At 43.2% G+C, this 17,443-nt stretch overlaps 1 protein-coding gene across 1 annotated transcript; it reads right to left on the bottom strand.

Annotated features, from left to right (window-relative positions):
- Positions 1-3,339: 3,339 nt before the first annotated feature.
- On the bottom strand, positions 3,340-16,132 carry Znf518b (zinc finger protein 518B). Its single transcript, XM_005412022.2, has 2 exons — positions 16,114-16,132; positions 3,340-9,776 (listed from the first exon to the last, which is right to left on the bottom strand). Exon 2 carries the CDS (start codon positions 9,577-9,579, stop codon positions 6,349-6,351), a length of 3,231 nt encoding a protein of 1,076 aa, XP_005412079.1. The 5' UTR covers positions 9,580-9,776; positions 16,114-16,132; the 3' UTR covers positions 3,340-6,348.
- Positions 16,133-17,443: the final 1,311 nt, after the last annotated feature.

The following is a 17,443-nucleotide window of genomic DNA, read 5'->3' as shown; positions in this document are numbered from 1 at the left end:
CCTGGGCACACCTACCGACGCCACCATTGTAACGCCTGAATGGCACACACTGCTTCTTTAATGTGACATCTTTTAGATACTTGGTGGCCTTTCTGATGGAAAAGAATTAAACTGAGTACCTTCCAAAGATCTACAGCAAATATTCTGCTCTTTGAAATGGTGAAACTTAACTTTTTTTTTCTCTTCCAACATTATTAGTCTTTTGTTTGCATAGAAAACACAAGGCACCCATTTTTATTTTTAATTTCACATTACACCAGGTAGAACTTCGTGTAAAGTGCAGAACAGGAGGAACTGGGGGGAGCATTTCTACTGCAGCTGTTTGCATGCTGATGCCGGGGAAGTCATCTGATTAATGCGCTGAATTTGCATTTGGCAATTTTGCTTGAAACTACTCATTTGCAAATGACATGCCTTTTTCCTTTTTCGTGGCTTTTATTATGGTTGCAAATGAGGCATTTTCCTCAAAATGAAGGGAATGAATTATAAAGTATTATTGGTCTGGTTGAACTTTATTACTTTTTTAAGCAAATTATCAGGCTAATTGGGAATAGCCATTTATGTCAATTTCCCTCACAGGCATTGACAATTTCAATGTTCTTCAGATGGAAATCTCAACATAAAAAAAACAAAAACAAAACAAAAAAAAAAACTCAACATAGTCTGAGGAGCCGATTTAAAAATGTATAAGGAAGAGCAAAGAGCAAGAAGAGAGCACCACTAGAGTTTGGTGTCATCTTCTGCGGGAAATCTCTTCTTTGTGTACACCTGCCATCAGGAAACCACTGTTTAGAACCGGCTTTAAAGAAGCTTCCCCGCCCAGCATCGCACAGCTACACAGAGATCCAGCCAGAGCCTTGCACTTAAAGAGTCCTGGAAAGGAAGCTGTGCTACACACGGGGAGAAGCCTGCACACCCCACAACGGGTGACGGCAAAGACAGGAAACAATGCACATCGAGGGGACTTGTGAGAATATCAGTGTAATCTGGGTTAGGTATTTTTTCATATGAAAAGAGATCTAGACCCAGATCCATTTGAGAATGATTTCTCTAAGCTTAAAAGTGATGACTTACAGGTTCTTAGGTGTTCTGTTATGTGGAAGTCTGTTTTTGTTACCAAATTTAACACAAGGGACTGTCTTTTTTTACTTCAAATTAGAGGAGTCCTGCAATAAAATGCAAAAAGCACAGAAAGTGAGATTTCTTATTTTCTTCAAAAAGCTGAAAATAAGTGTTTTAGTAGCAAAATAGACAAAGGATATTCACAGGTCATTCACAGAAAACTCAAATGTCCAACAAGCACTTGCAAAGATGAGCGGCATTTCATCAGAAATCAGAGAAATGCAATTGGACACAATGTATTACTTCAAGTTGAGTACTGCCAACTATTATGTTGAAGTTTCCATTTATCCACATCTCCAACTCTCATCAGATTAACACGGCACAGCTGTCAGACTAGCAAGTTACTTTCCACATAGCCAACTGCCTTTTATATTCCTCTAGTATGTGCACTACTTACTACCCAGCATGCTGGACACACAGAACAGTGTTGAGCAATACACTGTTCTTTTGCTCCTGTGCATGTTTGTGATGGTGTTGCATAGCCGACCATTGGGAGATTGTGATTGTGGGTGTAAGCTCTGTGTGTTATTATCCAACTGTGCAAGATCCTCTCTTTCTCTTCTGTCTCCGCGATGGAGATACACCAGTGGGCCAGACTGTGCAGCTACAGGAAGGGAGGCTCCCTGAGGCTAGGTCCCTGACAGACTGCAGGGAACTGAACCCCTTGACACTCTAGATACACATGTGCTATGAATGAAAAAGAAACATTTGTTTGACCAATTAGGATGGAATAAATGATAACCTCAAAAATCACTAGGTGAAACACATTTTCTAGGATATAGACAGAAATAGAACTTCTGGCACGTTAATATTCAATCTGCCGCAGAACTTCTATTCCAAAAATGTGACTCTGTGAAACCTAGCCTCGTGTATCTAAGTGACGTCTTAGATACATAAGATCCAGTGGTCCCCACAAGTCTTCCCTCCACCCCGACCATTCAGTACGGAAGCCACCAGACACATGGACACCTGACACAAGACTAGAGTGACAGAGGAACTAAATGTTTAGGTACATTTAAAATCTGAGTGTTAAATATTTTCCATTACTTAATGATAGGACTGTTTTTAACTGAAAATCTAACATCAAACTTGAAACATGTTAAGTGTAAAATACACACCAGGTTTTTAAAGTGTACACAAATGTATGTGCATCTCAGTAAATTTTATGCTGATTGAAAACATTTTAACTGTATTGGGTGAAATGAGTCATTTTGCAACTCACTTGTTCTTTTTATTCTATTAAAAGTGGCTGCAACGTGGCTTACATTTGTTGCACAGCACTGGGCTAAGTTCTTTCACATGGCATCTCCTCCCGATTTCCTGGTGAGGATGCTGCAACTTTAAACAGGCAACAGACTCTATATACTGCAAAGCAAAGATTTTCCCAGTAATAAAGTGGGTTAGTAACTGCCACTTCCTTGCCCTGTAGCTTTTAAGTCCATTTCTGCCTGTTCCCTATTCACTGTCCTCAACCTCCCGTTAGTCCCTGCCTAAAATAGTTTTCTTCAGGCTCCCACCGCCTCAATTTCTATTCTAAACCACTGGCAAAGGTGTTAACTTCATAGATAAATCGTCTAACATTCAAAGACGACTCAACTCATACTAAACTCAACTTGAGCATTCACATCTCTCTTCCTCAGGCTCTGCCAATGTTTATCTGAAGTCCAATTATCTTTCTTGCTTTTTTTTGTTTTTTTTTGTTTTGTTTTGCTCCCTCTGGGATCCGCAAGTGAGTTGAAAGAACTGAACAGCATTCTTCCAATACACTCATACTCCGTCCTCCCAAGTATATGTGGGATTAAATACAAGGATGACGTCAATAGTGCAACCATATTCTCATCGTCCAGGGGGCCGACTGCTTCACAGCTGTCCCTCCCCACTCCCTCCATTGAGAGGCTAGCCATGCATGGTAGGGGAAGGGCTCACACACTTTCTACGCTGAGGCCACTGGTGGTTGTAGGAAAATCTCCACTCTTGTCTAAACCAGCACCTCTCAGGAATTTAAGTCAAAGCAAAATGAAAGAGTAACCCAGCTTCCTATCAGTTTATGCATGATTAACCAGTTAGAAGTGCCTACGACTCAAAGTACACCCTGGAAAGACTCAGAACACCTGTCATGTAGAAGGATGCCTTTGTGTGCTTCAGAAATGTATCATACAAGCTAGGCTGTGTAATAAATATCCACTTTGCTTAACAATGGAAATGAAAGGGCAGAAAAAAATCTTACAGTTACTTTATTTAACAAAATTTACTCCAACTTCTATATCTATATACAAACGTGTTTCAAAACCAGAGCAGCAGACACAGACTGTTAACACAGGAATTATAATAATGGTTAACATGTTCTACAAAGTTTTGCTTTCTGCTCATATAGACATTCACAGATTCTAAAGTTTTTCCAAAGGCTGAGCAGCATCACATCTTATTTTCTGGGATGGCTTATGAGGGTTAATACGTTGTGTTCAGTTTAGTTCATCAAATAGCCCCTAGCCCACAGGAGGGGCTCATAAAATGTTTTGGAGCGGGGATAAAAATTTGAATAAAATATAACCTATTGAGTACACTTAGTAGGTTTTTAAAAAGTTTTATTTGCCTATGTCATAAATATAACAAGACTGTCTCATTTCTGGCCCAAAAGTAAGAAAACCTACTTTAAAAAAATAAGTTTAAAATAACTTTATTAGTGCTACTAACAACATGTAGTGACCAGAGATCCTTCAAAATTAAGGTCAGAGTACGTAAGTACTCAATAGTTCTGCCCCTACTCCCTCCGATTTTGTTAGACGTGTTCACTTCATGACATTACCTACATGTTAACAAGCTACTTTCTAAAGCTCTTTATTTGGGGAAGACAGTTTCTTCTGCCTTCCCATTTTTCCGACTTCCAGAATAACTTTTAACTCCTTAAAAAGTATTACAGTGCTGAAAAATCCCCGAAAGGGTTTGCTACATACTCTACTCACAAAATTCAATTAATTCAGTTCCACGTAAGTACTCAAGATGTGTTTTAGGTAATACTTGAACAACAGCTGATACTGTGAAGTGTAAATATTTCAAGCTGATGCTAAATACTCTGACCTGATCAGCTCTCAGTCCAGCCACTCAGGAAAAAGCTGCTAAGTGGTGAGGTATAGGAGAATAAAATAAAAATCACAGGCTTTTCTTCTCCTCTCCACATCTTAGATCTCTTTCATGCAGGAGGGTGCAAGTCTGTAACACGGATAAAACTTCAGAATGCTCTTCACCACGTAGCAAAGTGGTGCAACACCTACCAGCCACAAAGCACCAAATAAAAACACGCAAGGACCGAATGCTGTAATGAAATGATCCACAGGGGTTTCTACTCCTATTTGTTCATATAAATGAGACCCCATCACTTACTGTGCTTTCATTATCTAAAAATGAGATCAAACCATTATAAAAATGTACTTCCAAAATAAATAATTTCTGGAATATAAAAATGTAATTTTTCCAGCCCACATATTATAAAATAGGAAACCAGAAGATTAGCTATTGCAATTTCCATGTGGTAAACTTGTATGTGTACACACACACATATAAAAATGCAAGGTTTAATAAAATCAATCAACTTAACAATCTTGTACTGAAGAAATGTCAAGCATTAGTGACAGGAACAAACTTCAAAGGAGTATCATTCCGCCCATCAGAGGATAATCTAAGACTTTCCCATGTGAAAAAACAGAAAGAACACTAAGTCTCCAACTAATTACTGAGCAAGTTAGAAGTCACTAGTGCCACTTTTAGATGTAACAGCTCCCCCTCCCAATGTACCAATCAGTTGCCCCTGGAAGGGCAGGCAGGCCTGCGAGTTGCCCCATGCCTCAGCCTTTTATCTTGCTGCCTGGCCCAGCGAAGACTCAATTTCAGGGGTAAGCTGTGTTTGCCAAGCTGTCTACCTGCTCTCGTACACACAGGTACCCTGCAAGTCAATAGAAATCCTGTTGTCTGTGGGTGGTGAGGGAAGTGGAAGTCCTCCCAGCGAAGACGAGCACTAGGGAAGTGTGACTGATCAAGCTGCATCACCAGCAGGTTGTTACTGGCTTTGCAAATCAGGGTAGTGCCTGCTTCCGCAGGCAGCAGGGGATTTCTGCCCACTTCTAGTAACATCATGAGGGAAAGTCTCCCCGACACCTCAAAGGCACAGAAGGAAAAGATCGAGAGGAGATGGGGAAGCCGCCTTATTCCAAGGTAGAATGCGTTCAGAAAAACAGGCAAAGCAGGGAAGGACTGGTCCCGGCCACCAGTATTTGGGGTCCCCCGTGATCTAGAACATACCCCATGTCCCCAGTTTCTGGATGAGTCCCTAGGTGAAAACTAAGTCAGATTAGACCCTTCACAGCCTGCTTTACAAGCCTACCTTCAACTGCTTTCCCATGGGTTTAACTGTGTTGTAGGAAACCTACTCCTTCCCATTTTAAACTGGCCATTTAATTTATGCTGTGGGAGTGTTATAGGCAAAGAGGAGAATTTCTTGTAGATATTTTCCCTCTGTAACTTTTTTAAAAGGCACATTCCCTACCCAACTGTCACAAGTCAAGATTTTTAAAAGAATGCAAAAGGAAAATACTTGAAAAATGTGTTTTTTAAAACACTTTTTAAGTAGTAAATGCAGGCAAATCCTTGGAAGCATTTCTTGAAACAGCCAAGAAAAGGAAAATTCAGTGCTACATGAAAATGAGTATTACAGAATAGGGAGGGATTAAAAAGGATGGCCATTTTTGAATAAACAAATTAAAGATAATGATGCAGAAAATTCAATTTCCACTGTGTAACAAATATTCCAGAACGGAGTTAAAGCAAAAACAAAGTGTATGTGCACAACAAAATGTAGGCTTAATTCTTCAGTAGCGCTCACAGGAGTGTGGCATGTTCTAAACCTGCCCCTCTGAATGGACGGTGAAAGGTTCCCATCTACTCAGAACTATGGGCACTAAACAAAGAAAGGTCTCCAACCCCACTGAAAATCTGCTGAGTTTCACATACTTTCTCTACAGAACTGCATCCACCTGTGTGGACAATTCCAGGGACTTCTAACACCTCCTAAGGTCTAGCCCTGAGCTCAGGCTAAGCGCTCTTGACATTCCTACAGGGGTTCTGAAGAATTAACGATGCTCATTCCTACAGTATGGGTTTCTCCTACTGCACCTGGGAGAGGGAAGCCCCCAACAAATGAAAAACAACTTGCTTCAAATGCCAAATTTTTACTCATTTGCCCTTGGAAGAAAGAACATCCCAATCTCTAGTTGCCTCAATCAGATGCCGCTGGCCATGACTCATCCACTCTTCCTGGTCTTCATAGAGCCGCCCACAAAACCAGCACTTAAATATGCACTGTGACGAGTCATCGGGCAAGGAATCCACCACCTGGTAGTTGTTTTTGTGAACTTTTTTCAGTTTCATCTTCAACATCATTTGCCTCTTTATCTGGCTAGCTTCCTCTGTGTTCTGGTAGGTGAGTCGTAGGTGATGCCGTCGGATGCCCAGCTGGCACCTAGTCCTCTCGGACAAAACCACTTTCAGGACGTTGCCTTTGTACTTGTTGATTACCTTCATCACATTAGTCACTTCTGGCGAGTCAACATCGGGGTGATTCAGCACAATGACGGGTTGGTTCCGACGGGGGCACTTAATCAACTGGTCGGGTTTCACTGCTACTAGTCGAAGCTGTCTTGCAACCTGAAAAATGGAAGGATCCTTGAAGCAGCGGCTGGACTCAGCCTGAATCTTGCTCTTCTTCTTGGATGAGTTTACTTGCTTGGTTTTACTCCTGCTCCCAGGAATACTTCTGGAGAGCAGCCTCCCATGCTGCCCATGCATGGGGCCAGTTTTCTTAGAGGTGCTACTGCAGATGGCATCGTCTTTTCTTGGTTTAGGCCGAAGAGATGTCTCGAGACTCCAGGACATGTCTACCGGGCCACTTTTGCTCATCAAAGGCTGTAAGTCTGAGTCTGACTGTTTCACAGGACGGACTGGGACTGGTTTTGGTAAATGAGCTTCACTGCAAGGAATGGCGACAGGTGCATCACAGGTGGCCTCTATGATGTGCGCATCCTCTGAGGAGTTGAGAACCCTTAACACAGCCCCCTTGGGGATGAGCACGGGGGTAGCCACAGGTGCCTTTCTGGTCCCTCTCTCAGTTCTCCCATCTGTGACATTACTGAACTGTGGATAGATCTCCTGACGTGTAAGCTGTCCTTTGCCAACAACAGCAACTTCATTCGGAGGTTTCTGGACAGGACCCGTGGAAGGGCCAGGGCCTGAGCCAGTAAGAGACACATTAATTTCTTGAATACATTCAGAGGGTGCCTTTGAAGTTACCTTTGTTGCCTGCCCCACAGAACGACGGTGTGCACCATTTGCAGACAGAGAGGAAGGCTTGCCACAGGACTCAATTAACTGAGCTATCTTTCTGCGCAAGAGCTCAATTGACTTTATTTTGGATGTTGAACTACTCCACTTAATACCCTCTGGCACATTTTCAGATCCGGAGCTCAGAGAAAATACTGATGAGATGACTGGGCCGTCAAAATTGTCCTTAGTCCTTTCAGAATCCTTCCGTTCTATAGGCTTCTCCCCAGGTTGGTGAGACTTAGCCCTTTCTTCTCCAGTTATGTTTATGTGTAAATACTCACTTTTATGTGGAGAGGAAACCTGACCTATATTTGAAACTACCTTGTTTGGCTCTGTCTGGTTATCTACCAGCTTTCTACTAGAGGAAACCATTTTTACAGGAATACTAATGTTACTTCTAGGTTTAAAGTCATTTTCACTTAAGGGTAGTACACTCTTTTCTCCAGAAAAGGAAATAGCTGCGGGCCATGCAGCAAGAGGAAACGACTGCTGTGAGTCACTGCGTACATTTCTTCCATCTTCAGCAAAAGCAGCAGCAGCTTTATATGGAAAAGAGTTTGATGCAGGTCCAAGACCACAGAAAACACTGTTTTTTACTACAGATGGCGGAGAATGGGCTGTTAAGGCAAGAGGAGGTGCAGTGGTTCTATGTGCATATAAACTGCTTTTTCTCTGCAAATCCTCAACCATATCAGAATGAAAAAAGGATTCTCTATAGTTGTGCACAGTAGAGTTGGACATGAAAAAGTCGTAAGATCTTACCCATTTCACATTTTTAAGTTGCTTCTGAACTGAAGATTGAAGACTATCAATGCCTAAAAGTTTCCCAACGTTCCCTTCCATTGTTAGCGACTTTGTTTTTTCCGCACCGGGTATCTGTTCTTGTTCATTTGAACCCTTCTCTTTAGTTGTCTGCTCAGAATTACCTCCATCACCCCTGTCAGCTTCAAGGCGATTATTTTCTTCAAGTGGAAACAATTTCAGAACAAGCTGCTGTGTGCCGTTGACAACCTTCACGTCTATCAACTGGGCTAAGCAGTTTGCAGGGACGACGAGCTCGGACGGGGCCACCACCGTTAAGGGCACGCCTGGCTGAACAGGTTCCTTTGCAGGTGACAACACTTCTACCTCAACACTTTTGTTCTCAAAGAGACCAACCTCGTTAGGCTCAGGTAGGCTCACTCTATTTGGAATGCACACGACGTCTTTTTGGTATTCGTTTGATTCAGGTAACATTGTGATGCTATGCATTTTGTCTTTATTTCCTTGGAGAGAGAACCTTGAAAGCTGATCGGATAACTTATTTTGAAATGTAGTCCTTGGATTGGGAGCCTTTAAAAGGTCCGCATTTTCTCTTGAAACACTGATTCTTTTAGGTTCCAGCTTGCTAACGGTCTTGAGAGGCCGCTTTGCACCGGCTCTCTCATGGACCCTTTTCCGATGCTTTACAATGTAATCATTTCTAATAGCACCGTAGTCACAGTACTCACACTGATAAGGGAATATGCCTGTATGCTTCACCAAATGCCTCTGAAACTCTCCTTTTGTGTATGAAATGTAGCTGCAGTGAGAACAAACGAATTTAATCTCTTCATGTTGAAGTGTGTGCTTTTTGTACTGCAGCGGGTCTTTTGTAGAAAAACGACATTTATCACAGTAATATTTGCCTGGCTTAAAGTTCCTTACCTTAAATTTGTTGACGGGACTTGAGACGGCTTCAGTATTATTTCCAATGTGAACAGCACTGGGATTATTGTTCACAAAATGAAAGTGAGGCGGAGATACATGAATGCTGCATTTGAGACAGACGTATTTGTCTTCCTTCTGGTTTTGCCCAGTATCTTTCTTCAAATCCTGCAGAGGGATTTTGTGAACACTTTTGCACTTCACACACGTGGCGATGGTCATCAAGGCAGCCTCTGCCTCTGAGCCTTGGTACAGGAGGGTTTGTGCTTCTTGCCTGTCTGGTCGAGTTGCTCTACTAGAATTAGGCTGTTTGGGTGACATAGTCAAGGAACTGTGTCCGCAATTCATTTGTGCAGTATACAAATGTTCTCCGATATCCTTCATTTTCTTTATCTGCATTTCTAAAGGCAGCTGGCTGAAATTCAGAAAGATTCACATGGTAAATCCTTTTGAGGCATCTTTCAACACATATGTGACTGGTGGAAAAGCAGCTGCTAACTCCTGGTGTACGCTTAATAACCTTTTTTGTATGCGGCCACTCTAGGTATGTGATCCAAAGTGTGATCGTTTTCAATTCTTTAGTAGTCCAGGGATCACTACAGGAAAACAAAATCATAAAGCACAATTAATATAAGAGTATAAGGATTAGCTATTAGCAAGCTTATACTGTATTTTATTGCCCTTAGGGATTCTGTGCTAAATCTCAACCTGTGATCTTACACATTAAAATAACCGGCAACTAAGCTAAAGAGAAAATTTTCAAACTGAGCCCCTAAAACTCACCCGTTTAGACAACTATGAACACACATATGCCAGAGGGAAGCTATTAGAGCAGGTTTTAACCAGTGCTGGTGAGCTTATCCTAATGATTCTCCAAGTGTAATTTCACTTTAGCCTCACGAAGTCCTGTGCAGAACACTGTCTGTTTAGGGCTCAAATGTGTTAAGTCACCTAGGAAAGAATTCACATTTGCTTCCATGTTACAGCTTATGTTCAGCTTGGGTGCCAGCTCTCAAACACTCAAATCTACTGTTGCAAGTGGCAAGAAGCCAGTAAGACTGACAATATAAGGAAGGCAGAAATAATTACTCTCCCAGCATCTTCCTGAGCATCTTTCAAGTGCTTTATTCTAAGGACTTTATTCTAAGGGGCACAGGGTAGTGAATGAATGCGTATCAGTCTCTACACTCACAATGTGCACGCCACAGCACTGCGAAGCAGTGGTAGGATAACTGGAAAACAAATACTGTAACGTCAGGCAAGGACAGCAAGCATGTATGTGACTGTGTGCAGAAGGCTGGGGTGCATGCTCAGGTGAGGAGAGCTGGGAAAAGCCTCAATCGAGGTCAGTGACACCTGAGCAGAAATCTAGGGGCAACCAAGAAGCAATCTCTGTGGGTGTCTACAAAAAGGGAGTTTAAAGTAGAGATGGCCAAGGTCTGGGGGAAATGAGCCCGATGCACTTGAGGAATGGGTGAGGCAGGGCTGCAGATGTGATCAGAGGGAATGGGGAGACCAGGCGAGGAATGAGCCGTAACAGTGGTGGTGAACCTATGCCATGCATGCTGCAGCTGGCTGTTATCACTGAAAATTCTAAAACTTTTGTAACACTGTGGCACAGAAGTGTGGCTTTTTCTCACCACAAGATGGAGAAGAGGACATGATCTGATTGATATTCCAGCTGCTATGAGGACCAGAGTCTGTGAGAAATGACAAGATGGCAGCAAGGAGACTGAATAGCTTGGACTGAGGCAGGCGTGACAAATGTTTCCTAGAGCATGGAAGTCAGTCCTCCAGTACACACATGCTGTGTTACACAGTGGCTAATTTTTACATAACCTTTAAAGAGACTTCTTTTACAGACCTTATACAGCCAAGAACCAAACTGAAACCACACTAGTGTGAGACTGGCTACAAGCCTAGCACCATTTGCATCTTTTCAACCTTGACTTTCATATGATAATTAAAATTAACTAAGGACACTTATGCAAACTCTCCCACAGAGCTGCTTCAATGATGACCACCATGCTCCAGAGTGTAAGAAAGCCCTTGGAAGTTTAAAGTCCTTCTCTAAGCATCAAGAGGCACACAGAGGCAGGCAGTAAGTCTGCTCAAGAACGGGCACAGACAGAGCTACCCGGATAAGGACACAAAGCTGGTCTAAAAGTCAGGTTAGGGGAGCAGAAAGGCCTTTCTATATGGTCATAATAAACAACTGCTGCTTATTCAGATGTGGCCTAACACGTGCCCTATAAAAGCAGCTTTGAAAGTACTAAACCAACACCTCATATCTGATCACAAGCTGTATTTCTTCTGTAATGTTCTTGTCTTCAATTCTGCTCTAGTGACAGATAGTTATCTTCTTTCAAAAACAATTTTTAGCATGCAACTGTGTCCTGATGGCATCTAGGGACTCGACCAGACTTGCCAGACCACCCATTATAGGTAGGCAACCAGCAGACAAGAGCCCTTGGACCTGAAGTGCTGTCTGTCCCTTCCATGCACAAACACATACCTATGCTAGTGGACCCTGATTTGGGATAGGACATATGAATGACCTGAACTGGTGACAGAAGAACACTGGCAAAGACAAGGATTTTCTATTTTACTGTACTTCTGTTACAGACGCCAGTGGGCCTTTCAGGGGAGTCACTAGGAGAAGCTGTCTCACACCTGTATTTTGCACTGGCTCGGGAGAAGACAGAAGTGACACCCAGAAGTTCTGGTAGTCTTGAAGTGACCTAAAAGCAAACCACCATCTGTAGGGGCTCTGTCGTCTATAAAATGCAGGGATACATTAGAGGATTTCTAAGCCTAGCCTGATGTTGCTAATTGTTGGAGACCGGACTTTACCATGTAAGCACACTGCTATCCTCCACATGAGCACATTGGTGTGCTCTCCTAGCTAAACCAAGAAAGTCAGAGCTGCAGTGGGACCCTAAGGAAGCCACAGGCCCAAAGAATAGATGCAGAGGCTTTTGCGTGATGCAGGATCTGGTCCAGGGGTTTACAATTTGGAGGGGCCTCCGGCTCCCCTAAAACAGACATTCCTGGGCTGGGCACAAAGGCCAGAATCCAAGTCCACCAGGAGAGGTAAGTGGGGATGTCAAATAATTTAAATGAAAACCCAGACTTGAAATCATGACAGCTTCCAGTATTATTTAAATCCTTCAAACATCCTCACCAACTGACCACATAGTTAGTGCTCTAAACACCAAACTTCCATCTTTTGACAGCAAATTTTACTTTCAAATTGTTTTCACGGTCAACAAATTATCCATCAATGAAACTGAAACTGGCTTCCCTGTAACTTTCATCCACTTTGACTCTGGAGCTGCAAAAAATAACTGACTCTCAATAGGCCAGTTATTAATCTGCATACTTCTTCTCTTATCCTGAGGCCCCTGGTTCTCAATGCTGTTCCAAAGATCTGCATCCAATCCACATATAAGCCCTTATAGGTGGGAGATAAGCTCCCAGCTTCAAGCTGAGAGAAGAGAAACTGATTTACTTACTTGCCCCAGCATAACTTACTCATCCACTGTTCAACCTAACACTTCATGTGTACATTAACTTTAAGTAATTCTCAAAAACAACAAATATGTGACAAGATTCCTCCATCCCACCCAAACCAAGACTCCGTTTGTACATCTTCAGGTTTTTGGCACTTTTCTCAGCCTCCAATATCCTTCAAACATCATGGAAAGCAGTTTTGCCAAAACCAGGAGGGTGCCCTTCCTTCTAAAAGTCAAAACGCACTGGATTGCAAGATCGCGACCATCCACAAGAACAGAAGAGCATCCTGAAAGAGAAACGTCTTCAGAGAATCACGTTGGCTCAAGTGCTGGAGGAACACAGTCCTCTCGGCAATACCTCTTTAGAACTGTCGAAGCAGTTACAGGTGCTTCTCCATTTACACTGGGGGTACAGCCCAACAAACCTATCAGAAACTGAAAATGCTGTAAGTACAAGATAGATTCAATATACCTAACCTGCTGCACATCATAGCTTAGCCCAGTCTTCCTTAGATATGCTCCGAACATTTACACATTAGCCTCCAGTTTGGCAAAATCATCTCTGTTTTGTAGTAAGTGCTGAATATCTCACATGACTTACTGAACACAGCACACTGTAGAGTCCTGGGTATTTACACTCATGATTGTGTGCCTAACAGGGAGCTATGGCTCACTGCTTCTGCTCAACAGCACGAGAGTAGTGCACTGCATATTACCACACTGGGAAGAGACCAGAGTTAGAAACATACTGCTTCTGCACCACTGTAAAGTCACAAAGTCTTAAGTGGAACCATAGTGAGTCAAGGAGTAAGTCAAGTCATAGTAAGTCATATGCATCTAAAGAACTCACTAGAACAAGTGTCAATATGAAGCAGGAGGCTGTGCTGAGCAGTGTATTACGTCACCTGTCTGACAGCATATTCTAAACTACTGTCAAAATAATTCTGTGTTACACACTGCCATTTCCCTAAGTCTTGGTGGAAAAGAGGTGAGGTTTCTCCAAAACAAGCGAAGTTCTCTTGAGCCTTCACAGCTTGTGGCTAGCCCCAGAAGTAGGGAAAACAGCTCAGTTATATCACACCCAAAGGTAAATGGGCAGTGCAGCATGGAAGAAGGAAGAGGGGTTCAACGCTGGTATTTGTATGCGAACACTCCTAAGTACACCGTTTGTGTATCTGCATGAGAGCCTGGCCCCTGTACCTTGCATACAACACCCTCCATCTGGTTGGTACACGAGTACAACCACCTGCATGGCTAGTCTTCTCGGCAAGTTACAGGTCAGTGGGCTGCTAACCAAAGGGTGGTACTCAGGTGACTTGACACTGAGGGCACCCATGAAACCATCATTAACATCAGCATGCGTTCACCTACTTTGTAAATACACAGTGCCTTAACAGAAGCCTCTGCATTTGACCTCCTAGGACTAGAAACACTTTCTTAGAAGGGCTCTCGAAAAAACAGAATGCCAAGTATTGCTAACTTCACAGCACAGAAAGATGTCCATTCAACATTAAGTTATCTGTCTTCCATAAGTAACTCAGCAGCATATAGCGACCGTTATAGCAAAAGCCAAAGAGACTGCCACAGGCCAGAGAAGCACGGGTATTGCAATCTGTTCTCTGCACTGTCTTACCTGTCTCTGCAGGAAAGTGTCTATGGAAAGGCCTCCTCCTGCCTTCGCTGTGGAAGGGCACTGATTTTGAGCTCACATGCCTGGATTTCTTCAACATTTATAGTGATATGAGGGAAAAAAACAGTAAGTTTGGAAGCCAGTGCACTGATATAGACTTCTTCGCTGCCTGACAACTGCTCTCAGTACATACACTAGATCTCCTGTTGTAATTTTAATACACTTATTTACACCTCGCAAGAGATTTACTTCTGGAGCAAAACAACCTGTTAGTTTTAGTGGGAAAGAGGCTACCAGCTGTGCGTAGTCATCATGTTAAAAAAAAAAAGCTCCACTACTGAGTGGATTTGAGTGTGAGCTAGTCGCTGAACTACCTTTTCTCACCTCCTTTGTGTGTGTGTATGTAACTGAGAATGGAATCCAGGGCCTCTGCACTGACATACATCCCCAGCCCTTTAAAAAAAAAAAATTATTTTAAATTTTGAAGTAAGGTTTTAGCTAACTTGCTGACTTTCCCAGGATCAAACTTGCATCCTTCTGCCCCAGCCTGCCACGGTTCAGGTTTTCACAACTGTGCCTGGCTTTCCCACTTCTCTTGAAGTTTAGCCACGCTGTGAAACAGCCCTGAGGAAACAGGAACCTACTCCTCTGCAAGACGTTAATGTGAAGGGAGAAGTGGCTGGCCAATTCTAGCACATGCATTTTTGTGCAGGAGAGATGCCCTGCAAACTCTGCATTCACTGACTGACCATATCCTCTTTGGAAGGAGAAACAAACTTAAGCACCTCTTTTCAGGCATTTTGATCCATAAATCCTCCTTTCATTATGGATCCCACCATATCCATCACTGGGACAGCAACATAACTACTGTACCCATGAAGAGCAAAAGATTGAAAGGTTTGAAGTTCAAAGTCTGACCTTATCCCTTACCTGCGGGGTCCTCAGGCAAGTGATTCATGGCTATTCACTGGCAGGCAAGGAAACTACTTTAGTATCTTCAAGCTTAGAGGATGATTAGAAACAAATTGGGTAATGTATTTAAACACCCCACCCAATGGCACAGCCACTCAAAGACTATGTCTATGTGTTCCTTTAGGCTATTTAGCCATCCAAGATTTCTAACTAGTTCTTTGTAGTAACTTAAATTTTAACTCAATTCTACCCCAAAGTACCCAGAAATATATAAAAGAGTAACACCTAATTAGGAAAAAAAATTCAGCATTATACGTGTAAACTGGACACGATACTGAGGAAGAAACCACTGCCTACTCTAGAGCTTTTCTGACCATTACAGTGAGTCAGAAATGATCTGACTAGATCTACACAGAGGAAAACATAATTAAACACTGCAATCTCTATGTCAACCTAGGATTGTAAATTGATGGCCATCCTGATGACAAAAGAATACTTCCACAAGTTGTAGACAAACACACCGCCCTCGGGAGCCCACCTCTGCTTCTGAAGTGAAGGGTGCTGCTTGGATAACAGCATGGCGCAAGAAGGTTGCCAGTCTGATTTCTCTGCCTTCTAGGTGAATGCAGCTCAGTGGAAGAGTGGACAGTGTAATGGGATAGCAAGCACAAGGTCCAAAACCTGGTCTTTGGCTTCCTAGTGAGCTGTGTGAGTTCAGACTTGTTAAACCGGGCCAGAGTTTTCTCAACTTGTAAAGCAGGAACAGTGATGCCTAACTGACAAGGCTGGCATGGGGAAAAGAGGAAATGATATACACAGGTGATGGCCTACTCTGACTCGCAAAGAGAGGTTTTCTTAAGACATAAGCCAACATACTGCGTCACACTGCTCCACATGCAGAAGAGTGCAGGAGCGTCCAGAGCCGCACAAACTGGAAATCTTAACAAAGGAGGCTGAGGAGACAAAGAGGGGCGTGGTCAGGGGCTGGGCTTGAATCAAGGGCCCTCTCTCCTGCCCCTCTTACAGCCTTTGGGGATGGCTCCCTGGGGTCTAGAATGTCAACTGAAGCTACAACAGGAAACTAATGATTTTATGGACTTTTTCTTTCAACAGTTTGAGAGAAATTCTTTCAAAACAAAGACTGTGCCCAGTGCTGCAGTCTTTGGCATCTAAAATATATAGTTTTACATAAGGAAGAAATGCTAAGGAGCAATACGCTCATTACATGAAAGGTAAGAACAAGGAGTAATACAAGCAATATTATAAAATTGTGAATGCACTAAATCACGAAACACACCAAGGGTCTTGAGCTAAAGATGCTTACAATGGACACATAGATTTTGTTATTCTCCCTCTACCCTTTTTTTCCAAAGAAAACCTAGAATTTTGCACAAGAAATAGGTTAAGAGTTTCAAACAGAGAATAAAGATCTTCCCCCTTAGCCGTGGCTACGGGAAGGCAAACCTTGACAGGGCATGCTCAGGATGTGTGAAGGTCTCTTGAGACAGTGGACTGTACCACCACACTGAGATGCCTGGGCCCCACCCCCAAAGGCTTTAATTAAATTGGGGAGGGGGCAGGGTGAGTCCATACATTGAGGTTTTAGATGTTTCCCAGGTGATTCTAATAAGCAGCCCAAGTTAGAAGCAGTGACAGTACAGGTGCAGGGGCACGTGGGGTGGCTGGAACGATAGCAATACCTGCTCAGTATCTTCTACTGGAGGTAGTGCAGGGCTACCAAGCCTGGGATATAATGGGTGACCTGACAAGCAGCCTCGGTCCTACCCTTGCTCAGCTGTGTGGTCCTGGGACATCACTGTCACCCTCCCAGGTTCGTGGAGACAGTATCTACTTTGCAGATCCTCAGTCACTTCAATGTGCTGGGAAGTACCTGGCATGGCCTGAATACAGTGTGCCAAGACTAGGTCTGTCCGAGCCCCACACCTGCCAGGGGCTGCTGTCCCTACGAGTACGGTGAGAAGTGGGGAGTTTCAGCAGAGAACCCTGCATCAGTGATCTGATCAGTGTGCTCATTTAGTGGTTGGCTGCTTGTCATTCCTGGAGCACCTGGCCCCAAGTCCGATAGACAGGGTGCCTGCAGGAGCAGGTTTGCGCTACCTCCATACCCCTCTGAAGCAGGCATTCAATTACCGGCTTCTTCAAAGAGAAGGTATGTGGCTCTGCTACCGTCACAGAGAGCAGGAGA

This window comes from Chinchilla lanigera, unplaced genomic scaffold, assembly GCF_000276665.1.
Source record: "Chinchilla lanigera isolate Chin_1 unplaced genomic scaffold, ChiLan1.0 scaffold00148, whole genome shotgun sequence".
NCBI lineage: Eukaryota > Metazoa > Chordata > Mammalia > Rodentia > Chinchillidae > Chinchilla > Chinchilla lanigera.
The sequence above is the reverse complement of the archived record's forward strand: the minus strand, read 5'-3'. Positions and strand labels throughout refer to the sequence as shown.

Coding starts and splice junctions, on each gene's coding strand:
- Znf518b (XM_005412022.2), bottom strand. CDS start 9,579: ATGCAGATAAAGAAAATGAAGGATATCGGAGAACATTTGTATACTGCA.